At 39.2% G+C, this 27,391-nt stretch overlaps 1 protein-coding gene across 2 annotated transcripts; it reads left to right on the plus strand.

Annotated features, from left to right (window-relative positions):
* Nucleotides 1-26,125, plus strand: ARL5B (ADP ribosylation factor like GTPase 5B). 2 transcript variants are annotated; one of them, XM_060192254.1, is made up of 7 exons: nucleotides 1-336; nucleotides 9,834-9,913; nucleotides 12,766-12,826; nucleotides 15,504-15,651; nucleotides 16,295-16,378; nucleotides 17,797-17,948; nucleotides 19,798-26,125. In XM_060192254.1, the coding sequence occupies exons 4-7, from the start codon at nucleotides 15,508-15,510 to the stop codon at nucleotides 19,844-19,846; spliced, it is 429 nt and encodes a 142-aa protein (XP_060048237.1). In that variant the 5' UTR covers nucleotides 1-336; nucleotides 9,834-9,913; nucleotides 12,766-12,826; nucleotides 15,504-15,507; the 3' UTR covers nucleotides 19,847-26,125. The 2 variants fall into 2 exon arrangements, with proteins under 2 accessions (XP_060048237.1, XP_007526340.2); XM_007526278.3 differs by lacking the exon at nucleotides 9,834-9,913 and having other exon boundaries at nucleotides 1-330.
* The last annotated feature ends 1,266 nt before the right edge of the window (nucleotides 26,126-27,391 follow it).

Below are 27,391 nucleotides of genomic sequence, written 5' to 3' on the forward strand. Positions count from 1 at the left end.
GGAGGCGGGGCCGCCGGGCTGGGGAGGTTTCGGTGGGTAGGTGGGTTCAGATCCAGGGGGACTACGGGTCGGCGTTGGGCTCAGCTGGCTCGGAACAAAGGACTCTGCGGCCGGGACTCGGCGCCGCGCGGTCTGTCGACTCGCTGAGCGGTGGGCTGGGGCTCCTCGGCCGGCGGGTTCCCCAGAGCTCGCGGCTTCGGGCGGCTTCTCCGCGCTTCCCCCGCAGCCGGCGGCGCGGCGGCACCTGCTGCTCGGGGACTCGGCCGCCCGCCCAGGGGCTCATGATGGGGCTGATCTTCGCGAAACTGTGGAGCCTCTTCTGTAACCAAGGTGAGGGTCCACGGGGCAGGGCTCTGGGCGGACACCCACCTGCCCGAGCACAGCAGCGACTGGGTCGCGAGGATGTGGACTCGGAGAAGGTGCTGGGGTGACCCGATCGTGCGAGAACCGGGGTCGTGGGGGAGCCGGGAGGGAGGAGGAAGCACTTGGTGTCCCGGACCCCAAACTAAGGCGAAGCCCGAGTGAGCGCCCGGCCGGAGCTGCAGGCTTTTTGAGGGCCCTTCGCGTGGCGGGTCGCAGCGCCTTTCCATCTGTGTCGTGCCCAGAGATCTTTAATTTTTAGTTTATTGATAGAAGACAGCCGGCGTTGCATTGTTGTCTGCCCTGCTCGTTAAGCCTCCCCGTCTCGGGACTCGGGCAGGGGCCGTCCGGTTCCCTGCAGGCTTGACCCCTTCTCCCCCCTCTCGGGATGCTGCAAGGCGGGCAGCGCTGGGTCTGCAGGGCGCTGCGTGGCCGGCCGGGTGCCTGGGACATTTGATGGGACACCTCGGAGTGGCGAGTCCAAAGGGCCAAGGAGTTGTAAAACCTGATCTGAGTCAGCATGAGGAGGTGATGTCTCCTGTAGAGAGGATGTAGCCCGACAGCAACAGAGACCGACGATAGGTGAGGTCATAGACATTGTCTTCACAGAAAAGTTACGGAAACCAGTTTCCTTTTCTTTTTAGACAAGAGAGGCGAAGTGCTCGCTGCTCAGCTCTGGCTTAGATTGTTGCTGAGATCTTGGAGCTTCAGGCATGCAAGTCTTTGCATTAAGTATCATGCTGTCTCCCCAGCTTTTTTGTTTGTTTGTTTTGCATTTACTTCATGGACATAATATAATCCATTTTATGATACTGATTTGTTACTGCTAAAGTGGGATCTTTTAAAAAATATTCTATTTATTTTATTTTTGAGAGAGATGCACACACACACACAGGGAGAGGGGGAGAGAAAAACACCAGAGCACTGCTCAGCTCTGGCTTATGGTGGTGCCGGGTATTGAACCTGGAACTTGGTAGCCTCTGCTTGCTTATATAACCATTATGCTATCTACCCCTGCTCCCCCCCCCCCTTTTCTTTCTGCATTTAAGACATGAATGAAGTGGTAATTACCACAGATCTTTTTTCATGAGATTTCTGAGTGTCCAGAGTTTAGCTTCTTGTAGATATTACCCATATCTTAAATGTATGACATTTTCCGGTAGTTTATATTTTCTTTTTTTAAAATTTTTATTATTTTTACTACATTTATTTGTTGGCTAGAGACAGCCAGAAATCGGGAGGGAAGGGAGTGATAGACAGGGAGAGGGACAGAGAGACACAATACAGCTTCACCACTCACAAAGCTTTCCCTCTACAGGTGGGGACTGTGGGCTGGAACTCAGGTCCTTGCTCATTGTAACATGTGCGATCACTCTCAGCCAGGCGCACCACCACCTGGCCCCCAATAGTTTATTTTCTAACCAATGTTAAATAAACTATATTACACAGCATTTTAAGACATACTAAAATGTATAAATAATAATATAGCTATTTGCCTTTTCTCATAGTTTAAGACATTAAAACATATTGCACCAAAGTAAAAGATTCTGGGATGGGGGGGGAGTACAAAGGGAAAGGATGACAGAGGACCTAGTGGGGGATTGTATTGTTATGTGGAAAACTGAGAAATGTTATGTATATACAAACTATTGTATTTACTGTCGCCCCCTGGGAGTCGGGCGGTAGCGCAGTGGGTTAAGTGCAAGTAACGCGAAGCACAGGGACTGTGGACTGTTTAAGGATGCGGACTGGAGCCCCCGGCTCCCCACCTGCAGGGGAGTCGCTTCACAGGCGGTGAAGCAGGTCTGCAGGTGTCTGTCTTTCTCTCCTCCTCTCTGTCTTCCCCTCCTCTCTCGATTTCTCTGCCCTATGCAACAGCGACAAGAAGAATAACTACAACAAGGGCAACAAATGGAATAAATAAAGAAAGAAATAAACATCAATCCCCCAATAAAGAAATAAAAGAAAAAAGGGGAAAAATAAGATATTAAAACATCACAAAGTTGTTGATTGCCCCAGTGTAATTTATCTCATTCCCTTATGTTCCCTGTTTGTTTGGTTTTGTACCATCATGTAATTGTCCAGGCTCTAAATCCCTATTATTTATAATTTTCTTTTCCCTATTGAAAATTTATAGCCAGTAGTTATTTTATTCTCTTTCACTCATGCGAAATATTCAGTCTTGGACTCTTAGTGAGTTTTCATAGATACAGAAGCTATAAAGATGAAAAACAAACAGAAAAGATCCATAGGTAGTTCCCTCTCTTAAAGATCAATAAAGGAGACTGACCTTGGGCAGGGGGAAATGCAGTGTGGTAAATTATTTAACAGATGTGTATAAAAGGAGTGATGTTGGTGCTGCCCAGAAGGTGGTGCAGTGCATAAAACGATGGACTCTCAAGCATGAAGTCCTGAGTTCAGTCCCTGGCAATGCATGTGCCAGAGTGATGCTCTGTCCATCCTCTCCCTCCTCCTCCTCTCACCCTACCCCCATTCCACCTCCTCCTAAGTAAAAATAAAGTCACCTGCAGAACTACTTTACCACTCTTGAAGCTTTCTCCCTGCAGGTGGGAGAACCCAGGTCCTTGTGCATTGTAACATGTGCTCAACCAAGTGTGCCACTGCCTGCCCTCCACCTCCTTTTTAATAGCTTTTTTTTAAAAAAAAAAGTAGTGATGGGAGTCGGGCTGTAGCGCAGCGGGTTAAGCGCACATGGCACAAAGTGCAAGGACCTGCGTAAGGATCCTGGTTCGAGGCCCCCCCCCCCCCCCCCCCCCCCCCCCCGCCTCCTCACCTGCAGGGGCATCCCTTCACAAGCGGTGAAGCTGGTATGCAACTGTCTTATCTTTCTCTCCCCCCTCTCTGTCTTCCCCTCTCTCCATTTCTCTCTGTCCTATCCAACAACAAGGACATCAATAACAACAATAATAACTACAACAATAAAACAAGGGTAATGAAAGGGAATAAATATTTTTAAAAAATAGTGATGGCTCTAAGAAGGAGGTGATTGTAGAAAACTTTCCAGGTAAAGGTTCACATGAACTTTAATGATAAATATGATTTTATAAGGCATATTGGGCAGACTGGATAGGAGAGACCTGCTAGTCTAAGCAGGACTAATGAAATCAGTTGGCACACCTAAGGAAGTTGAAAATAATTTAGTTCCACTGTATCTTAGGTTGCCTGTGGGGAAATTAGAGGAGTTGATGGTGGAAACTAGCCCAAAGCACAGGGGACCTTTGTTCATTGATTGAAACTTTAAATTCTATAGAGTAAGCCAAAAAGCCCTTTAACAGTTCAGTTATTGTAACTTTTATTTTTATTATTTTAATATTTTGTTTATTTATTTGTGAGAATGATAGGAGGAGAGAAAAAGAACCAAACATCACACTGGTACATGTGCTGCCAGGGGTTAAACTCATGACCTTATGCTTAAGAGGTCAGTGTTTTATTTATTGCCCCACCTCCTGGATCACAACTTTTATTGTTTTTTTTTAATATTTTCTTCACTACACAGTTGCCTCCTTATTGATTTTTATTTATTTATTTATTTATTTATTTGTTTTTATTTACTAGAGCACTGCTAAGCTCTGGCTCATGGTGATCTGGGGGATTGAACCTGAGATTGGAGCCTCATGTAGAAGAGGTAGAAGAGTCTCTGTATAACCATTATGCTATCTCCCCCACATGACTTTTTTTTTTTTTAATTATCTTTATCTGTTGGTTAGAGACAGCCAGAAATAGAGGGGGGAGGGGCAGATAGAGAGTGAGCGAGACCTGCAGCAGTGCTTCATCAAACACAAACTTTCCCCCTGTAGGTGGGGGCTTGGGGCTTGAACCTGGGTCCTTGCACACTATATTTATTTTTCCCTTTTGTTGCCCTTGCTTTTATTGTTACAGTTATTGTTGTTGTTCTTGATGTTGTCATTGTTGGATAGGACAGAGAGGATTGGAGAGAGGGGGAGAGAAAGACACCTGCAGACCTGCTTCAGCGCTTGTGAAGCGACTCCCCTGTAGGACTGGGGACTCGAACGGGGATCCTTACGCAGGTCCTTATGCTTTGTACCACATGCGCTTAACCCGCTGTACTACCGCCCAAATCCCCCACTTTTACTTTTTTTAAATTTAATAATCTGTTGTTGGGATGAACCTGGAGCCTCACGTTTGCAAAACTTTCTACCTCCCAGCTGCAAGTCACTGTTACTTTTAAAACTTATTATTATCATCTTTATTGAATAGAGACAGCCAGAAATGGAGAAGGTAGGAGGAGACAGAGGGAGAGAGAAAGAGAGACACCTGCAGCACTGTTTCACCACTTGCAAAGCTTTCCCTCTGCAGGTGGGGACCAGGTGCTTAAACCTGGGTCCTTGCACGTTGGCGCTCAACCAGGTATGCCACCACCTGGCCCCTCGCTGTTATTTTTTTAAAGCAAGGTAGTGTGAGCAGAGTGATGCCATGGTCCTGTGCTCTCTCTAGCAATAAAATTGATAAATAATTGATAAAATAAAACTCTGTTATCAATAAAATTGAAGCATCAAACTCAGCATTTTCCTCTTTCATTGTTAAAACACCTCCAATGTAGAGATACTCAGTCTTGAACGCATTTAGAATACTATGTCCAAGACCTTAAATTAGAAAGGGTGGGGTCACCTGAGTTTGAACATTAAGGTGATTCATGTGTGTAGACAAGAATTGAGAATTGTTTATCTTAAACTGAAAATATTCCTTTCCCTTATCTTTCAGTATTTACCTAACTCAAGTTTTTTGTTTTCCCTTGTGGCATTTTACAGCACCAAGCATTTTCTTATGAACTTGATACCTTTCTAGGGAAAGTATATTAAAACATGTGTTGTCTAAAGATATTTCAAAATAAGCACTGTAATTTTTTATTGTTTAGTTTTAAGGTAGAAGACTGGTCACTTCCACAATTTGAAGTTGCTTTTTTTTGTTTTGTTTTGTTTTTTTTAATTTGTTATCTTTACAGACATGATTTTATGTATCTTTGTGGTTATGCATGTGTATTTCCTTAAAATATATGTGTTCAGTATCTTTAAGTTTACCTTAAAACTTTTTTAGTTTGTTTCTTAGCTTTAGTAGGTGGTGACATTTAATTGTCCCACTTATAATCACTCATTTCTTGTTCACTTCTACAATTAGGAGTGAAAGAATAGGGTTTTTTGTTTTTTGTTTTTTACCAGAGCACTGCTCAGCTCTGGCTTATGGCAGTGTGGGGATTGAACCTGGGACTTGAAGAAATGAGGCCCCACACCTATGGACATCTAATCTTTGACAAAGGGGCCGAGACTATTACATGGAGAAAGCAGAGTCTCTTCAACAAATGGTGTTGGAAACAATGGGTTGAAACATGCAGAAGAATAAAACTGAATCACTCTATTTCAACAAATACAAAAGTAAATTCCAAGTGGATCAAGGACTTGGATGTTAGACCACAAACTATCAAATACTTAGAGGAAAATATTGGCAGAACTCTTTTCTGCATAAATTTTAAAGACATTTTCAATGAAACGAATCCAATTACAAAGAAGACTAAGGCTAGTATAAACCTATGGGACTACATCAAATTAAAAAGCTTCTTCACAGCAAAAGAAACCACTACCCAAACCAAGAGACCCCTCACAGAATGGGAGAAGATCTTTACATGCCATACATCAGATAAGAGTTAAATAACCAACATATATAAAGAGCTTGCCAGACTCAACAACAAGACAACAAATAACTCCATCCAAAAATGGGGGGAGAACTTGGACAGAATATTCACCACAGAAGAGATCCAAAAGGCTGAGAAACACATGAAAAAATGCTCCAAGTCTCTGATTGTCAGAGAAATGCAAATCAAGACAACAATGAGATATCACTTCACTCCTGTGAGAATGTCATACATCAGAAAAGGGAACAGCAGCAAATGCTGGAGAGGGTGTGGGGTCAAAGGAACCCTCCTGCACTGCTGGTGGGAATGTCAATTGGTCCAGCCTCTGTGTAGAACAGTCTGAAGAACTTTCAGAAGGCTAGAAATGGACCTACCCTATGACCCTGCAATCCCTCTCCTGGGGATATATCCTAAGGAACCCAACACATCCATCCAAAAAGATCTGTGTACACATATGTTCTTGGCAGCACAATTTGTAATAGCCAAAACCTGGAAGCAACCCAGGTGTCCAACAACAGATGAGTGGCTGAGCAAGTTGTGGTATATATACACAATGGAATACTACTCAGCGGTAAAAAATGGTGACTTCACCGTTTTCAGCCGATCTTGGATGGACCTTGAAAAAATCATGTTGAGTGAAATAAGTCAGAAACAGAAGGATGAATATGGGATGATCTCACTCTCAGGCAGAAGTTGAAAAACAAGATCAGAAACGATGATAGAACACAAGTAGAACCTGAAATGGAATTGGCATATTGCCCCCAAGTAAAAGACTCTGGGGTGGGTGGGTGGGGAGAATACAGGTCCATGAAGGACGATAAATGACATAGTGGGGGTTGTATTGTTAAATGTGAAACTGGGGAATGTTATGCTTGTACAAACTATTGTATTTACTGTTGAATGTAAACATTAATTCCCCAATAAAGAAATAAATTAAAAAAAAAAAAAGAACCTGGGACTTGAGAGCCTCAAGCATGAAAGTCTCTCTTGCATAACCATTATGCTATACCCCCACCCATAAGAATAGGGTCTTAATCTTAGTTCACTTTCAGAACCAAGTGACCAAGTGATACACACATTTTTCAAAATTATATTTTATTTGTCTAGTGAGTTACAGAGAGAGACAGATAGATGCACCCCAGCACTGCTCATTATTTTCATTTATTTTGTGATCTGATCTTTCATGTCTGAAAACTGTATGTTACCACGCTGAGCAATGATCAACTTTTTTATGGCTTTTTGGTTGTTGTTCTGACCACTCAGACCTGGTGTCCCTATCTCTCCTGAAAGCTCTTTTTTTTTGGTCTTGATTCTGTACTTTTTACTGTTTAGGTAAACTTACAATCATTATTCATTCTGTTTTCTGCATCCCAAAACTCTTATCCATACCTTCACATGGTTTCGATTTCACATCAAATATCATGCCTCCTAAGACTTTCCTTGATCTTTCACCCACTCCAACACTCGTTCCCTATGTCTTTTTGTTTTTTGCCTCCAGGGATATTGCTAGGGTATTGCTGGGCTTGGTGCCTGCACTATGAATCCACTGCTCCTGTGGCCATTTTTTTAACAGGACAGAGAGAAATTGGAGAGGGGAGGAGAAGACAGAAGAGAAGAGAAAGACACCTGCAGGCCTGCTTCACCACTTGTGAAGCTACCTCCTGCAGTTGGGGAACCAGGGGCTCGAACTGGGATACTTGAGTGGGATCCTTGCCCTTAGAACTTGTGCACTTAATACAGTGCACCACCACCTAGCCCTCTCATTCTCTGTGTCTTTACCTTTCCGTTTTTTTCTGAGTAGTGTTTCACCACCTGTAATCATAAGTTAATCTACTTGTTTGTTTCTTTCGGTAGAAGTAAACTCCTTGTGACTTGAACTTTCTTGTTCACTGTTGTATCCTCGATAACAAAAACTATTTGCCCAAAGTTTTATAATAGTAAAGCACATTCTTTTTAAAAAGTTAGTGTGAACATCTTAAAAGTATATATGCCATGAAAATAGTCACTTTAGATAAATAATAATAATAAATAATTTAAAAAAAAAGAAAATAGTCTCTTAACTCCTCCCCCCATGTACACTTCTGTATATATGGGAGAAAGTGAGTAATTGAAAAAAAAATCTTTTAAGATTTTATTGATTTTTTCGAAGTAAAGTTTTATTGCAGTTTTATTTTATTTATTTATTTATTTTATTTAAGAAAGGATTAATTAACAAAACCATAGGGTAGGAGGGGTACAATTCCACACAATTCCCACCACCCAATCTCCATTTCCCAACCCCTCCCCTGATAGCTTTCCCATTCTCTATCCCTCTGGGAGCATGGACCCAGGGTCATTGTGGGTTGCAGAAGGTAGAAGGTCTGGCTTCTGTAATTGCTTCCCCGCTGAACATGGGCGTTGACTGGTCGGTCCATACTCCCAGTCTCCCTCTCTCTTTCCCTAGTAGGGTGGGTCTCTGGGGAAGCGGAGCTCCAGGACACATTGGTGGGGTCTTCAGTCCAAGGAAATCTGGCCGGCATCCTGATGACCTGGAACCTGGTGACTGAAAAGAGAGTTAACATACGAAGCCAAACAAATTGTTGAGCAATCATGGACCCAAAGCTTGGAATAGTGGAGAGGAAGTGTTAGGGGGGTACTCACTGCAAACTCTAGTGCACTTCTGCTTTCAGGCATATATTTTGCAGTAGTTTACGGATACGTGTGAACATATGCTCTCTCTCACAGAAACTGGTGTATATCTAGGTTTTGGGACTTTATTAGAAAGTGAACCACCTGAGATGAAATTAGAGTATACTATGAAAGGAAAGGTCTCACCCGAGTAATGAAGTTGAAGGGTTGTCATTCCACACGTGAAGTCTCTGGACACAGTCTGAAGTGAAGCATGTTGAGGTGGCAATCGTTGCATTGGTTAGGTTGTGATCGGCAGATGCAATATTATTTGATATGGATTGGGAGAGGCATACGGGAAAGTGGGCCCTATTCAAGGGTTCCAGGACTGGGGGAAGTAGAGGCTCCTTAGTGGAGATGTGAGGTTCCTGCTGTCTTAGGGTTCAAAAAGACAATCGATAGTTAATGTTATCATCACATTATTTGGTAATTGGGTTAACTTTGAAAAGTCCTTTTGTTATGGTTTGCTGTACAGTACCCAGTATCTTGTATATATAGCTGGGCTATTGGTTGCTTCTGATCTACTTGGTCTAGGCTTTTGAGGGAGTCTGCATATCAATTACACAGCCTATATATTGAAAAGATTCAGTTTGTGTTTTGAAAAACTATACAATTAATTTTCCCCCTCTCGTATTAATTAACTAGTGATTTATATGACTACATTTTACTAGGAGTGTACATAAACATCATTCCCACCACCAAAAGACTGTGACCCATCCCTCCCACCCACTCCCACCCCCCACTGGCCCAGGAAGCTGCATGTCTACCCCTCACCACAGGGTTTTTACTTTGGTGCCCTACTTACAATTTGGTCAGGTCCTGCTTTTAGTTTCCCTTTCAGATCTTCTTACTCAACTTCTGTTGATGAGTGGGATCATCCCATACTCATCTTTATCTTTCTGACTTAGCTCACTTAACATAATTCCTTCTAGCTCTGTCCAAGATGGGTCAGCAAAGGTGGGTTCATTGTTCTTGATAGCTGCATAGTATTTTTTTTTAAAACCAGAACACTGATCAGCTCTGGCTTATGGTGTTGCAGGGGATTGAACCTGGGACTTTGGAGCCTCAGGCATGAGAATCTCTTTGCATAATCATTATGCTATCTACCCCTGCCTGATTTTATTGATTTACATTTCAGAGACAAGACACTCTACTCAGCTCTGGCATTTGGTGGTCCAGCGATTGAACCTGCAGCCTCTGGGCCCTCTGGCATAAAGTGTGGTGCTCTCCCTTTGTGCTTCTTCCCAGCCCAAGATGTGAAAATGTTAACCATGACCATATTTGTTTTACTGTGGCAAAGGGGTTGTGCTTTTGCACCCTTTTCTCTCACTGTGGCAATATCTTGATCGTTTTTGACTTGATGGACATTCTGTTTTTTCATTGTGACTACAAAAATAGTCACAAGCCACTGTTGAGTCACGGTGTGCTATAGTGGTTTCCCCTTTTTCTACAACTTTTGCTCCCTAGAGTAAATAATTGCAACATCGCATTGCCTTTTTTTCTTTTCTACTTAATCATGCCATTTCCTGCTATCCAGAAGCTCTGCAAGTTTCCCACAGTACAGGGTGTCCAAGAGTGATGTGTGTGTGTGTGATTTCAAGTGCCTAAAAATGTGTCAGTCAGTCCTCACTGCACATGTGATTTCACTGCTACCAGACTGCTTTTAGCAAAATGTAATCAGAGAGAGACAGACAAGACAGAGGGCTGGGCGATGGCACACATAGTACTAAATGCAAGGATCCGAGTTTGAGCCCCCAGGTCCCCACCTGCAGGGAGGACGATTCACAAGTGGCAAAGTAGGTCTGCAGGTGTCTGTCTTTCTCTCTCCCTCTCTATCTCCTCTACCTCTTTCAATTTCTCTGTCCCATACAATAAAAATGGGGAAAAATGGCCTCCACGAGCAGTGGATTAGTAGTGCCCACACTGAGCCTCATTGATAACACTGGAGGAAAGGGGGGGGGGCACCTGCAGCACAGCTTCACCACTCGTGAAACTTCCCCTTGCAAGTGGGGATTTGGAACTTGATCCCAGGTCCTTACACATAGTGTCCTGTGGTCTTATCAGGTGCACCACAGCCTGGTCCCACATTTATTTATTTGTTTGTTTATTTGGGGGAATGTGTCTGTGTATCATCAGGTATCTATATTTAGTTTTATAAGAAGCTACTAGATTCTTTTTCAAAGTAGTGCTACCATTATTATGCTCACTAATGTCTGGGATTTTTAATTTTATTTGTTTATTTTTAAATATTTATTTTATTTATTTATTCCCTTTTGTTGCCCTTGTTGTCTTATTGTTGTAGTTATTATTGTTGTTGTCGTTGTTGGATAGGACAGAGAGAAATGGAGAGAGGAGGGGAAGACAGACAGTAGGAGAAAAAGATAGACACCTGCAGACCTGCTTCACCACCTGTGAAGCGACTCCCCTGCAGGTGGGGAGCCGGGGTTTGAACTGGGATCCTTATGCCGGTCCTTGTGCTTTGCGCCACCTGCGCTTAACCCGCTGCGCTATAGCCCGACTCCCTATTTTATTTATTTTTTTTGCCCCCAGTGTTAATCGCTAGGGCACTATGAATCCACTGCTTCTGGATGCCATTTTTTCGATTTTATTGCCATTGTTGTTATTGTTATTATTGTAGGTGTTGTTGGATAGGACAGAGATAAATCGAGAGAGAGGGAGAGAAAGACACCTGCAGACCTGTTTCACCGCTTTTGAAGCGACCCTCTCCCCCCCCCCATAGGTGTTGAGCCTGGGCCTGGAACCAGGATTCTTATACCGGTCTTTGCACTTGGTGCCATGTGCGCTTAACTTGCTGCACTACTGCCTGGCCCCGGTGCCTTCTCTCTACTGATCTGATCAATAATAACATTTTTGGAATAAGAATATGACCTGATAGCTGATTTGGTTTAGAAGCAGAATTTTGACAATTAGGTTATCATGAAGAGTGGATTGTGGGTTCTGATTTGAAGTGTGTCAAGTCTTTGGCTTTGGCTGCAAATCCCCCCCGCCTTTTTTTTTTTTTTTTTGAAGGAGATTTTTTTTGTTAGTTTTATGTGCAGAAGACATAGCAGCATACGCTCAGCCTAGTTAGGTGAGGAATTCTTTAGCTAGCCTGGCAATGTGAGCAACCAATTTTGGACCCAGGACACTGCCTCCCCAGTGATGGTAGTTCTCACCATATCTGTTATTGTACCCAGGACACTGCCTCCCCAGTGATGGTAGTTCTCACCATATCTGTTATTGTAATTGGTCCTGATAGCTTCCACCAATTCAACCAGAGCTCCTTTGTCTTCTGAGTTAACTTGTGTGGAGGCAATGGTAGTACAAATCTTCCTGTGGACAAGACACCCTAACTTGGCCTTCCCCTTGATAATGCAGTAGGGAACCCCCTATCTTCAGACACTGGGCAGGCAGAAATAAAACCAGCTCAGTAGTGGTTCCTACCAGCTGAGCCTTCTTTTTCTCCAAAGTGGTGACAGTATTAACCCCTGTTCCAAACACAGATTGCCTCGTGGGGACATGCCTTTTTTTTTTTTTTTTTTTGCCACCAGGGTTATTGCTGGGGCTCAGTGCCTGCAGTACAAATCCACTGCTCCTGGAGGCCATTTTCCCCCCCTTTTTGTTGTTGTCCTTGTTATCGGTGTTATGGTTACTATTACTGATGTTGTTGTTGGATAGGACAGAAATGGAGAGAGGAGGGGAAGACAAAGAGGGAGAAAGACAGACACCTGCAGACTTGCTTCACGGCTATGAGGCGATCCCCCTGCAAGAATCTTTAATGATTCTCATTAAAGAGCTAACTAAGGGTGGAGGCGATCCCCCTGCAAGAATCTTTAATGATTCTCATTAAAGAGCTAACTAGTAGATAGCATAATGGTTATGCAAAGAGACTCTCATTGAGCCTGAGGCTCCAAAGTCCCAGGTTCAATCCCCTGCAACACCATAAGCCAGAGCTGAGCAGTGCTCTGGTTTAAAAAAAAAAAGGAGCTAACTAGTAATCATTGTGCCAAAAGCTTGTAATCCCACTGTGCAGCAGTGTTAATGTTTATGGTTTGTTTTCTTTTTTGTAGAACACAAAGTAATTATAGTGGGACTGGATAATGCAGGAAAAACCACCATTCTTTATCAATTGTAAGTATGGGTGTTTCATTAAGCAATTTTCATTGTTTTAATTATTGGAACTAATTTGTATTATTAATGATATATATAATGCAATGGAAAAAATTAAATGTATGGTTCTGTACTTTAACAAACTTCTTCATTTTTTTTTTTAAAGATTTTATTTATTTATGAGAAAGATAGGCGAGAGAAAGAACCAAACATCACTCTGGCACATGTGCTTCCAGGGATCGAACTCAGGACCTTGTGCTTGAGAGTCCAAAGCTTTATTACTGCACCACCTCCTGGACTACTTTAACAAACTTTTTTTTAAAAAAGTTAATAAGGTAAACTGCTGTATGTTTGTCACAGCAGTCACAAACACTGTCTTTTCCCAGCTCTTCCTTCTCTCTCTCCCTCTCTCAATTCTGCCATAAATATTTTTAAAAGATTTATTTATTAATAAGAGAGATTGAGAGGGAAAGAATCAGAGTATCACTCTGCATTGCATTGCCAGCAATCAAACTTGGGATCTCATGCTTAAGGGTCCAACACTTTATCTACTGCAGGGCCACAATACTAATTACTTGTCTCACATCCAATTACGTGTCAGAGTTCCTCCCATTATCTATCCCTGCCAATGAAGTGATCCTTTTAAGCATTGAAAAAGGATTTGTGTCTCTAACGTTTTAGCAAATAGTTGTAAAATACAGAGCATCGTTGTGTAGTTCTTATCTCTTCCTACCTCATATTAAGTGTCTTAGATGACAGCTCTCCAGAAATGTCACTTAAGTGGTGTTTGATATATTTTTCTACTGCTTTGTTTTAAAAAAAGAAACTAGCATGGCATATTGGTTTGGAGCTGAATGATGAACCTGCAAAATCACCAGGTCACTTGCGTACTGCACTGCTTTCCCATGTTTGTGACCTAGGTTCTAACCCAGTCCACACTGCATTGAGGAAGTTTCAGTGCTTTGGTCTATTTCATTAGTAATCTCTGCCTACATATATGGGCAGAAATATATATATTCCAACTATATATATTTAGTTCTCATTTTTCTTTTTTTTTTTTTAAACTATTGTATTACTCAGCTTTTGCTGACCATGCTAGGGCTTAAACCTGGAAACTCAGAAGCTCAGACATTAGAAGTTTTTTGCGTAACCACTATACTATCTCCTTGGCCTTGTGACTTCTTTTTCTTTTCTTTTCTTTTATATCTATTTACTTTTTTGAGTAGCAACAGAGAGGAATCAAAAAGAGAGTGGGGAGATAGGGAGAGAGACACCTGCAATGCTGCTTTGCCACTTATGAAGCTTTTCCCCTGCAGGTGGGGCAGAGGGATGGAACTCAGGTCCTTGTGCATTGTAGCATGTGTGCTCAACCAAGTGTGCCACCACCTGGCCCACTACTTATTTTTCAAGAGCATTCAGTCAACAACCATTATGTATTTTTAAATTAATTAATTAATTAATTTAATTTTTTCTCTTTTGTTGCCCTTGTTGTTTATTGTCGTTGTTGTTATTGTCATTGTCGTTGTTGGATAGGACAGAAAGAAACAGAGAGAGGAGGAGAGAGAAAGATAGACACCTGCAGACCTGCTTCACCACCTGTGAAGCGACTCCCCTGCATGTGGGGAGCTGGGAGCTCAAACTGGGATCCTGATGCCGGTCTGTGTGCTTTCTGCCATGTACACTTAACCCGCTGGGCCACCGCCTGGCTTCCCTATTTTTAAGTTTTTAAACCAGTACTTCATACTTCAGAATGTAACACTATCCACCGTCCCACTTCTGGGTTTTTAATCTGTGCTTTCAGAACACTGTTCACTTCTGACTTAAGGCAGTGCTGGGAATTGAGCCTGGAAGCCTTGGGGTCTCAAACATGCAAATCCTGTGATTTCAGTGAGTTGTTTCCCCAGACCCAGCATTATGCATTTTAATATGATTCCTCCTTTAACATCACATAGAAACATTTCAGGAGCCTGTTATCATTGTTGAAATAATTGTGCAAAGCTTAAACGTTCTTTATATATATGTACATATATCCATTTTCTTTTTTTTTTAAATATTCCCTTTTGTTGCCCTTGTTTTTTTATTGTAGTTATTATTGTTGTTATTGATGTCGTCATTGTTGGATAGGACAGAGAGAAATGGAGAGAGGAGGGGAAGACAGAGGGGGGAGAGAAAGATAGACACCTGCAGACCTGCTTCACCACTTGTGAAGCGATTCCCCTGCAGGTGGGGAACTGGGGGCTCGAACCGGGATCCTTACAAGGTCCTTGCGCTTTGCACCATGTGCACTTAACCCCGCTGCACTACCGCCTGACTTCCATATATCCATTTTCTAAGAGAATTATATGCTTTTCCCAACCCATTACTGGCATGTTATGTAGGCTAATATATATATTTATTAAATTAATATAGTTTATCCAATGATTTATGATAATAAAATGTAATATAAGCATCCACATCCTACATATGTATAATTTATAGTTTTCACTTGTATAGGTTAGTATGTGCATTTTATGGTGTGTCTTTTTTTTTTTTTTTTAAGATTTTATTTATTCATGAGAAATGATAGGAGAGAGAAAGAACCAGACATCACTCTGGTACATGTGCTGCCAGGGATTGAACTCAGGACCTCATGCTTGAGAGTCCAGTGCCTTATCCACTGCGTCACTTCCCGGACCACTTATGGTGTCTCTTTTAACAGTTTAATGAATGAAGTGGTCCACACATCTCCAACCATAGGAAGCAATGTTGAGGAAATCGTTGTGAAGAACACTCATTTTCTCATGTGGGATATTGGTGGTCAAGAGTCACTGCGGTCATCTTGGAATACATATTATTCAAACACAGAGGTATTTACTAAAGTCACTTCTGATTTTCCTTTTGAGGGGAGAGGACAGGGGGTTGGTGTAGGAGAGTAGAACCTAGCCTCCCTGGCCATTATTTCCAAATATTAATAAAAGAACCAACGAGTAAACCTAGAACACAGGCTGAATATAAGGCATATTGGCAGTTGCCTTTCATTTTGTGAAAAGTTGGAAGTTTTTCAAGTAAAAGATAAGTAGAAAGAATACTGGAGCTACAGTTGGTTGTGTCCAATCATCATAGTTATAATCTACTATATACACTGTTAGAGAAATCAAGCACTAGGGTAAATTACATTTCACAAACTTAAAGTTTTATTAAATAATTATTTATATTATGACTTTCTCCCCTACACTTTAGAATAAATCTTTGTATCACCAGAGTATTAGCTGCTAAAAAAATTACTTTTAAATAAACTAGTTTTTGTTGAAGTTATGAATTATTTTCTTACTAACATTTGGATTTTACTGCTTGATGTGGTTCAGTATAATCCCAGCTCTATGATGAAAAAGCAATTGATCATTTTATACTAATGATGCCATGTAGAGAAAGCAGTTATCATCTGAGAGTAGTTTTGCAGAAGATTTTCATCACCCCGTTCAATTTTCTTTCTTTTTAATTGTCTTCTAGTTCATCATTCTTGTTGTTGATAGCATTGACAGGGAACGACTAGCTATCACAAAAGAAGAATTATACAGAATGTTGGCTCATGAGGTAAATTTTGAAAGCAAACCATGGAGTAAAGTATCTGTCTATTATTATTCCTCCCCCAGAGATGAATGTACTATGTGCGTTACTTCATTAACAGAATTTTATATATTAACTTGATGGTAGTTTTAAAGTAAAAATTTTCTTTCTTTTTTTTTTTTGCCTCCAGGGTTATTGCTGGGTGGCTCAGTGCCTGCACCTTGAATCCACTGCTCCTGGAGGCCATTTTCCCCTCTTTTGTTTCCCTTGTTGTTATATCCTTGTTGTGGTTATTATTGTTATTGTTGATGTCGTTCATTGTTGGATAGGAGAGAAATGGAGAGAGGAGGGAAAGATGAGGAGAGAAAGAGACACCTGCAGACCTGCTTCACCGCCTGTGAAGTGACTCCCCTGTAGGTGGGGAACCGGGGGTTCGAACCGGGACTTATGCTGGTCCTTGTGCTTTGTGCCACGTGTGCTTAACCCGATGTGCTACTGCCCAACCCTCCCTTTTTTTTTTTTTTTTTTTGAGATTTTATTTATTGATTCATGAGAAATGATAAAGAGAAAGAACCAGACATCACTCTGGTACATGTGCTGCCGGGGATTGAACTTAGGTCCTCATGCTTGAGAGTCCAATGCCTTACCTACTGCGCCACCTCCTGGACCACGAAGTAAAAATTTTCATGGCTTTTTCATATTTAAATTCAACAGTAATTCAGAAAATACAATTCATTTTTGAAAAGAGTCCTCAAAGTTAAAAACTACTTGTTTGTACCTTAAGCATAACACATCAATGACCCACCATTCAACATAACATTGCAGGTCTGACATCCTCCCCTTCTTAGAGAATCTTAAACAGATTCCTTTATCATAAAGTAATAATTACTTACTACATTTTTATGTATTTGGTTCCTTGTTAGTACTAATACTATTACAGCTGGTCTCTACTAATGATTGCTTTGGTTATTTTCAAGTATTTTGACAGTATAAACACTGCTACAGTGAACATTAATCAGTAAGCATTACATTTCATAAAAACTAGTGAGCAATAATCATTGCTCAACTCTCATTTTCAGTACTCTCCTTTAAGCTGTGGAGAGACTAATATAATCTATGTCGTACCTTATTTGTTTATTTCAAAATTGCCCATACAGATTTGAGTGTGTATTTAAAGTTCAAGTTTACTTTTATTTTGACTCCTTTGGCTCAACAGGGGGGAAAAATGCTTATATTAATCTTTGTGAGAATGAATAATTAAAGGATGTTATTTGAGAAATTTATATTTCAATAAAAACTTCTAATTAAACATTAACGCTTACTTGTTTTTAAATGGAAGGATTTTATTATAGCTGTCCAGCTGGACACAGTTTACCCTCCGGCTCGTATTAGTTTACTTTCAATTGTGATAGTCCTGTACTAAAAATATTTCATATTGAATTTAGGATCTACGGAAGGCTGCAGTACTTATCTTTGCAAATAAACAGGACATGAAAGGGTGTATGACAGCGGCTGAAATTTCTAAATACCTCACCCTTAGTTCAATTAAGGATCATCCATGGCACATTCAGTCCTGCTGTGCTTTAACAGGAGAAGGGTAAGTGCTAATGAAGTACTGTGATTTCTTTCAATGTATTAAAAAATACATTGAAATAGGTCACCTTGTTTTCCTTGACCGATCGATCAGTCTTTCTATACCTACCTTCCTTTCCTTTTTTTTTTTCTTTTTGTAAGATAGAAAAAAAAAATTAATGGGAGTCAGGCTGTAGCGCAGCGGGTTAAGCGCAGGTGGCGCACAGCACAAGGACCGGCATAAGGATCCAGGTTCGAACCCTGGCTCCCCACCTGCAGGGGAGTCGCTTCACAGGTGGTGAAGCAGGTCTGCAGGTGTCTATCTTTCTCTCCTCCTCTCTGTCTTCCCCTCCTCTCTCCATTTCTCTCTGTCCTATCCAACAACGACAACAACAATATTAACTACAACAATAAGAAAGAAAAAGAAAAAAAAATTAATGAGAGAAAGAGATCAGAGTACTACTCAGCTCTGGGAACTGAACCTGGCACTAAGAGCCTTAAGCATGAGTCTTTACATGACCGTTGTGTTGTCTATGCTGCTGCTGCTTCTCCTCCTCTTCATCTTCCTCCTTGTCCTTCTCCTCCTTCTTTTTAATGATTTTACTTATTAATAAGAGAAATAGGAATATAGAGAGAACCAGAGCATCACTCTGGTACATGTGAGCCAAGGATCAAACCCAAGATGGTTTTCTTTTTCTTTTTTTAAATTTTTTTCTTTAAATTTTATTTATTTATTCCCTTTTGTTGCCCTTGTTGTTTTATTGTTGTAGTTATTATTGTTTTTGATCTTTTTTAAATTTTTAAAAATATTTATTTATTCATTCCCTTTTGTTGGCCTTGTTTTATTATTGTTGTTATCGACATTATTGTTATTGGATAGGACAGAGAGAAATCTCGAGAGGGGAGGGGAAGACAGGGGGACAGAAAGATAGACACCTGCAAACCTGCTTCACTGCTTATGAAGCGACTCCCCTGCAGTTGGGGAGCCGGGGGCTCGAACCGGGTTCCTTGAGCTGGTCCTTGTGCTTCACGCCATGTGTGTGTAACCTGTTATGCTACCACCTGACTCCCCAAGATGGTTTTCATGTGTGTCAGGCTTACCAGGTTGAAATATTTTTAGCCAGTTACTATTGTTAGATTACAGTCAAACAAAATTACTGACAGTTCTTTAAAGACATATTCATGAGAAAGATATCAAGAGAGATCATGAACCTCTGAGGCGTCAGGCATGCAAGATTGATGTGCTGTCTTCCTAGCCCACTAACTTTGTTGTTGCTTTTAATACAGAAAATATGATTTTTAAAAAAAAGATATATTTGTTGACGAGAGAGAGAGAGAGAATCATAGCATCACTCTGCCTTGTGGTGTTAGGGGATGCTTGAGACTTCCTGCCCAAGAGTCCAATGTATTGCCTACTGCTCCACTTTCCAGGCCCTCAAAAAGTATGTTTTTCATTTCCTTTTTTCTTTTTTTTATATTTATTTATTTATTTATTTCCTTTTTTTGCCCTTGTTTTATTGTTGTAGTTGTTGTTATTGATGTTGTCGTTGATGGATAAGACAGAGAAATGGAGAGGGGAGGGGGAGAGAAAGATAGACACATGCAGACCTGCCTCGCCACCTGCAAAGTGATCCCCCTGCAGGTGGAGAGCTGGGGGCTTGAACCAGGATCCTTGTGCTTTGCACTATGTGTGCTTAACCCAGTGCTTCACCCAGTCCCAAAATATCATTTTAAAAGCTGAGTAATATTCCATTGTGTATATATACCACAACTTACTCAGCCATTCATCTGTTATTGGACACCTGGGTTGCTTCCAGGTTTTGGCTATTACAAAAAAGTTTTTCATTTTTTAAAATATTTGTCTTCTGTTTCAGGTTATGCCAAGGTCTGGAGTGGATGACCTCCCGGATTGGTGTGAGATAACTTTTTTGCCCAAAAGGGACTGCTCTATTTATTCTGTGACATGAACATTTTTTCCTAGTAACTTTGGCTGCTAAGGCAGCAGCATGCTTAATTTATAACAACACAAACCTCTATGAGCAACACTTGAATCAAGTGCAGCTGGACTGGAACATGAAAGATTTTTTTCTTAAATTTTTTTTTAATGCACTAATCTTCAGTTGAATGAACATAATGTATAACTGGTTTTTGGCAACAGAATTCTTCTGACTGCTTATTCTGATTATTCAATGACTGCCTTGTAAGAATGTTTGTCAGATGTTTAATGTTTTCTGAAGTATTATAATAACTATAATGATCAATTTTATTAATTTCTTGACCACCCCCTCCCCAACTATATAGTTACTGGTTTGACAGGGTGGCAGTGAAAATCACTGGCTATTGTTTGCAGACTTGTTCAGCACTAAACATTGGCTCCCTTTGTAATACATTTGTCTTCTGGATAGAACTTGTTACAGAGAAAGAAATCCACATAGATACATAAGCATGAGAACTGCCTATCCACACTTACTCGAAGTCACGGAGTAATTTTAAATTGCTAAGAACATAGAAAATTAAGTTGGCTATTTATTTCAAAGAATTTTCACTTTTCTGCCTAAGGTTAGTTTTGGTTTAAGACTATTCAAGGTAAATATTTATTTGAAAATCCAACTTTGATGGTAAAAAACTTTGTATAAATCTGGCATTTCAAGAATGTCTCATTCAGTTCAGATAGAAGTGTCAAGAATTATTAGAGTATACTAGCACTAAAATTAAAACCATACATTAAGAATATATTTTACTATCAGCTACAAACAACTTTACTATCAATAAAAAGTCCAGATATTCCATTTGCAGGGGACATCACATCTTGCATCAGTGCATTTTATTTTTTAAATTTGATGTGTATGGTAGCATCTCTACCACCAGCAGTATGTTACTTTAAACCTATATGTATGGCTTTTTGAGTTTTTGACTGTAATGGGCTTGAAACAATTGCCATCTTTATATTCATGCCTCATATTCTTAAATCTCTTGCTGGATTCTAGTAACTGCATAATTTAGTACTGTTAAGCTGTTACAGTGAGATTCAAGCTAATATACAAACAACTTATAAATTAAAAATGGCTTAGAAGGAAAGTCATAATTTCTCAAAATATATGTATTGGGTAATCTTCATTTACTGTATAACATTTAAGGCAGTTGAGAACATAATCTGAGTGCTGCATACCCTAAGATGGAGGGCAGGTATTGTGATTTTGACCCTCCTTATTTCAAATGTGTGGTTTTCCTATAATGAAAGGAATATTATACATATTTAAAGAATAATAACTCATTTTTGCAGTATTTTTTTCATTTGAGTCATAAACGGGATTCAGTGTTTATAAGAATATCAAAATACCTGTTAAATTTGTTTTAATTTTAACATTTTTTTGGTAAGCTCATTTAATTTTTGCTTTGTTTTCAAGTATGCTTGATTATATTATATATAGTCTAATTGATTTAGTTGAGTGAGGTGGCATTTTTCTGATTGATACTTAATGGTGGTATATCCTAGAACTCAAAAATAGAGAAAAGCTTTCTGTACTTTGAGGACTAATTATTATTAACTTAGTTTTTGGAACCTTTTTCTTAGTGACTCTATGCCAGGTAGAGGGGTAAACTTATGTCTAATATAACACATAATCATGAAAGAAAGCAAATATAAATAAAATGAATGCTTTGTGGTGTATATGTGGTGGTAGCAGGGACAGGAGGAATTAAGAAAATACCATTTACCTTAAATCACACTTTGCCAGATACTTAACCTTGGTTATATTGTTTAGTCATAAATACTGGCTATGATTCTCTTGACTCTGTGCTGAGTAAAAGCATGTTTATTACTTCTCTATTCACTCTTCCTACAAAATGTGTCTTATTGTATCTGATGATTGGCTGGCTCAGTTTTCTCCTATCAAATTATATAGTTATTTTTTATATTACCACATCAGCATTATATTGAAAGTGTTTTAAATAGTTGATTGTATTTTGTCAAACATCTGCTAGTATAGACTCAAGTTTGCTATTTAATTTTTTAAATACAGTTTATTTTGTAAATCCATTTTTAAAAATGATTTTGTTAATCTTGAATGAGAAATTCTGTAAGCTGTATGTTAAAGATGAAACCAACATCTAACTAGATTTTGTGCCAACGATTTGGAAAAAGTTCAATTAGGAAATTCTTGACAGACTTTTAAAAACTATGTTATTAGTTCTCACTAATACTCCCTTCTATGGTAATTAGAAAACTGATTATCCTTTACTCCAAGAGAATATTTTGACCCAAGCAAGTATTTTGACCCAAGCAAGTACCTAATACTTATCAAGTACCTAATAAAAGCAGTGATTTTGACATCCATTGTAAATCAATCATTAGGTATCATCTGGTGAAAATTTATGATGGGTGCCTTTATTCATATTTTAAGATTTGTTCTTAATCCTGTACTGTCTATTCATTAGAAGTCAGATTAGTAGGCAGTTAGTTTCATAATAAAATAATTTGAGATCTACCTTCCCCTCAGCCCTTTGATCACCTATCAAATTTTCTAGCATGTAGTAAAAAAGCAGTGGACCCATTCATTTTACTTTAAGTTATTCTACATTTTGCTTTTAATATTTTGTATTGTTAGTGTGGTTTAATTCCTTAAAACATGTGTGTATTAAAGTCTAGGAAAGCAGCTGATCAGATACTTAAATTTTGCTCTTAATTTCTATGTTGGTATAGTAAAAAACATAACTTTATTTTCTATGAATTAGAGGGAAAATTAAATTATAAATTCAGGTTTCATTATTAAAAACAATTATGGAAGAGTCATAACCTCATTAGCCGCAGTCATTTAAGTATAAATTAAATTTTATTATGCTGTACAGCATAAAAAGAAAAATCATTTTCCTATGGAAACAGTGAGTGAGTAGGCAGTGTTGTAAACAGTGTTCTCTTAAGAACTATGGGAAGTCACAAAACAGTGACTTTCTAGTATAATATCTTAGGGCAAATTATAGAATTGTTTCTGACTAGCACTCTCACTTAATCCGTAACCCTGTAAAACCATTTCAGTAGATAGTTATACTGGTATTATACATACCTATAGAAACAGGTAGAAATTTCCATTGAGTTTTAATGTTGAAGACCATCATGTTTAGTTTTTCATTTTAACTTTTTATATGTGATGTTAGGCTCAAAACATTTCACCTCCATTTTAATCCTTGGGGATAGTTTCTATTTTGTTGGCATAAAGTCACTGCCAAGTTATAACATACTAACTTAGACCTAACAGTATATTGTGTGGGCTAGCTACAGTAGATTAGATTGACCTTAGATAATTATTGTCCGTGGCCTTTCTTTGTTTTTGATACTATGGAACTTAAACGTTCTGGAGTTCCAACATATCTAAAAACTTGAATCATACACAGATTTATTGAAATAACCCCCTCACCCTCCCATTGTAAGATAAAATTAAATTCATTTAATCTATTCTTTGATTTACCACCTCCAATATAATTTAATTTAGCATATGTATACAATCTTGAAAATTAAATATCAACTAGTTATTGAGCTAATAGCTAATAATAGTACAAGAGAGAAAATAAGCCATATTGCTAGGGAAATATTATGCTGCTTAGGAGACATGAGTGTGTGTTGGAAATGTTCTCTCCCAGACAATATCTTACTGTTTTCCTGACTTTTGTTAGATGGAAGTTGGTGGTTTGTTCAGAGTTTATTGGCTTTAAATGCCACTCTAACTCCAGTTGTTTGCTGCCTTAGTGTTGGGAGGATAGTTCAGCCAGCATATTAATGCTTGACAAATAATTCTAGGTGACCAAAAACTAAGTAGAGAAGAACAGTTTAAAAATATTTTTCAGGGCCAGGTGGTAGCACACCTATTACAATGTGCAAGGACCCAGGTTTGAGCCCCCAGTCCCCACCTGCAGGGGAAAACTTTGCAAGTGGTGAAGCAGGGCTGCAGGTGTCTCTCTGTTTCTCTCCCTCTCTGTCACTCCCTCCCCTCTTGGTTTCTGGCTGTCTCTATCCAATAAATAAAGAAAAAGATAAATGAATAAAATTTAAAAAAATGTTTTTTTGGCTGGAGAGATAGCACAATGGTTATGCAAAAAGACTCTCATGTCTGAGGCACCAAAGGTCCGAGGTTCAATCCCCAGCACCACCATAAACCAGAGCTGAGCAGTGCTCTGGTGTAAAAAAAAATAATAAAACTACTTTTTTAAAGTAGAAAGTTGTGTTCAACAGATCTCAAATCAGTTTTCAATGTCTATGGTTTGAGGAAATGTTAATTTGGAGGATTTGTGACACCTAGACACAATAGCCAAAACACTTTTGAAAGAATCTTAATAGAAAGTCTGAAAATCATGAAGTATCCTCATGGTTCAGTCTTTCTTACAGTTAGAACTGGATGGTCTACTTGTTTTCAGTGTGGCCAAAGAAATGAACACTGAACAGGTTTTTAGAATTTGCAAGTATAGCTTCAGAGGCATCTTTTTAAAGTAATATAAATTTTCTCCTAGAAATGGAGAAATAAAATATGTTATGCATGTCTTTGGGACTAGTAAACAAAGTTCTGAAAGAATGGAAATGTTCTCTTGCACAAAATTGTAGCTTTTTAATTAAAAACTTACCTCATTTTTCAATCCATAAGGTGCTTTGCTTAAGTTTGAGGATGTTACAGCATCGCATAAATACCCCCACCACCCAAATTGTATTTGAAATATGCAAAACTGACAATTAAGGTGGTAGCATTCCTTGGAAATTTTTCATTTTTATTTATTTTTGTTCTTTCCAGCCAGCAGGGCTAGCATGGTGTAGCAGATCTGAATTGTGTCTTTATTAAAATACATGTGTACGGCCTGGGAGGTGGTATAGTGGATAAAGCATTGGACTCTCAAACATGAGCTCCCCAGTTTGGTTCCTGGCAATGCATGTGCCAGAGTGATGCTCTGGTTCTATCCTCTTCTCAGACATAAATAAGTAAAAATAAGTAAAAGTAAAGCAAAGTGCCCAGTCAGCATTAAATTAAAAGTCAAATAAGAAAAAACTCCAACATTTGAGTGATTGGATTATACTGTGACTATTTTTAGCCATTGATAAGCCATCAAATGATTACCAGCTGATCGTAGCTTTATTTGCGTATTTGACACTATTTATAAAAGGCTATTACCATTTTCATCTCACATTTTCCTCCGGGAAATTCAAGGACCTTAGAGCACCTATTTTGTTCTCTTGGAGTAAACTGTTCGGTGTAGATGTGAAAACTTCATTTTGGCTTAAAGGGGTGTAGCTGATGTGTCAAACGTACAATAAATTGGTGGTTATGATTTTTTTCAACTAGGTAATAATACATTTTACACTATTCATCTACTGCACAGAGCGTGTAGTAGAAGAAGAAATGCACAAAAACTAAAAGCAGTTACAATTTTGCTCTTTCATTTATTTTAATCAGAATATATTGGGTGTAGTTCCATGTTGCTATCTTAACATAAACTGGTGCTTTAGAGCATTAAAGAGGAAACAGCAGGCCCTGTATAATACACATCTTGTCTCAGAATGTAAAACTACTTTAAAGTGTGTATATTAATTATGTTTATTTCTTAAGGCTTAAATGTAAGTCATTGTTACCCTTAAAACTTTCGGCTTCCTACAAAGGAGTATTTTCATCAGCTTGGTCAAAAAGATGTGTCGATAATGCCGAAATTATGAATTGAACCTTTCAGTGGATCCTTAGTGTTGTACAGAGAGGAAAAAGAAAAAACAAAAACCTGTCAGTGACACCACAAAATGCTTCTTAATCACAGTCAAGCAGTTGAAATATATGCTATTGATCCAGTCTGTAAGCATTAGAAAAGAAAATGAAAAGGGCAAACAAATTACTTAACATAATCACATCACTTAAAAACGGTTCAAAGCATGTTGTGATGGTGGAATTGTTTAATCTCGATTTTGCAGTAGTTTTCATTACTGTCATAAAATGCTCTTACATGTTAAGTTTAGGTTGCTGGTACTCATGTTTGTTTGTATTTACTTCTGCAGTTATGTTATAATGAGTTGCTTGCATGACTTACCTAAGTAAAAAGGATGCTGTTTGCTCTGAGATGTTCATCTTTTAGACAGGTTTTGGCTCGTTTGCAGTCATGGTGCAATACAGTGTAACATTCATTTGTTTTCAGTCAACAGTTTTATTTTTGTCATAATAAATAATTACTTTTCCAACATAGAGTCAACCAAGTGTTTTCTTTTTAAGGTAAAACCTTTGTGAAAAGCCTGCTTGTGCCAAGTGGCAGAAACCCGCCTAAGCTACTAGAATTTTAATTGAAGGGTGAGGTGATGGATACTCATGGCACGAAAGTCAGTTCAACAAGATTTCTAGAATAAACTGGGACCAGAGACCCAGTAACATGTGAGAAGAAATTGGAAGTATCTTTCTCCTATCCATCTTCTCAGTTTTTCACTAGACTGGATTTTCCTATGTCTTGGCTCACATGGTAGATAATGCCCAAGTCTTATAACTTCCACAATTACATCTTTTACAAGGAAGACCTCAAGATTAGCCTAAGGTTTTTGGTTATGTTTAAAATGACCTCCTTTCTTAGCCACTCATCTGTGGTTGTGCTTAGATACCAATAACTGTAAACCATTAAGCCCCCCCCCCAATAAGATAAGATAAAATGATCTCACTCCTAGGCAGAACTCAAGAAACAAGGACAGAAAACTGTAAAACCTGGAGTTGATTTGGTGTGTTGCATGAAAACAGCCTGGGGTTGGGGTCCTGAGTTGGAGGCAGAGTGTTCTGCAGACACTTCCATGGGGAGATGAGAGGTTGTATACACGTCAGCAACTACTTAAACTATTAATCCCACAAGATTTTTTTTTCTTTTTTTTAATGAGCACTGCTCAGCTGTGTTTTATGGTAGTGCAGGGGATAAAACCTGGGGCTTTGGATCCTGAGACATTTGAGTCTCTTTACATAACCATTATGCTATCTAAATAAATTTTTAAAAAATGTATTGTGGCCCAGCAGGGTAGTACAGTGAAAATTTTGGACTGTCAAACATGATGTCCTGGGTTCAGTTATTTCCATCACATGTGCTAGAGTGAAATTCTGCTATCCTTCCCCTTGTCATGAAGCAAACAAATATTTACAGACTTAAAATGTCCCAGAGGGGGAGAAATATTAGGGGAAGGTGACCTGAAGGCTCTGAACCTCAATTCCATCAGGACCCCGAGAGAGAAAAGGAAAGACACTGAAGTAGTAGGTGTGACAGGAAGAGAAGGTGGGACTATGGGGGAGAAAAAAGGCAAATTATATAAATATAGAAATAAGTCAACTTAAATCTGTGACCTTGGGAGAACAACTGCAGTTTCCAGTGGAGGGAATGGAGATACAGAACTCTGGTGGTGGGAACTGTGGAATTATACCCTCATTATCTAATGGTTTTGTAAATATTAAACAAATGAAAAAATTAATGGTGGCAGTGGCC

The sequence above is a fragment of the Erinaceus europaeus genome, chromosome 6 (assembly GCF_950295315.1).
Source record: "Erinaceus europaeus chromosome 6, mEriEur2.1, whole genome shotgun sequence".
Classification (NCBI taxonomy): domain Eukaryota; kingdom Metazoa; phylum Chordata; class Mammalia; order Eulipotyphla; family Erinaceidae; genus Erinaceus; species Erinaceus europaeus.

Coding starts and splice junctions, on each gene's coding strand:
- ARL5B (XM_007526278.3), top strand. CDS start 282: ATGATGGGGCTGATCTTCGCGAAACTGTGGAGCCTCTTCTGTAACCAA. Junction 12,827..15,503: donor ACCACCATTCTTTATCAATT/GTAAGTATGGGT, acceptor CTCTTTTAACAG/TTTAATGAATGAAGTGGTCC. Junction 15,652..16,294: donor CATATTATTCAAACACAGAG/GTATTTACTAAA, acceptor ATTGTCTTCTAG/TTCATCATTCTTGTTGTTGA.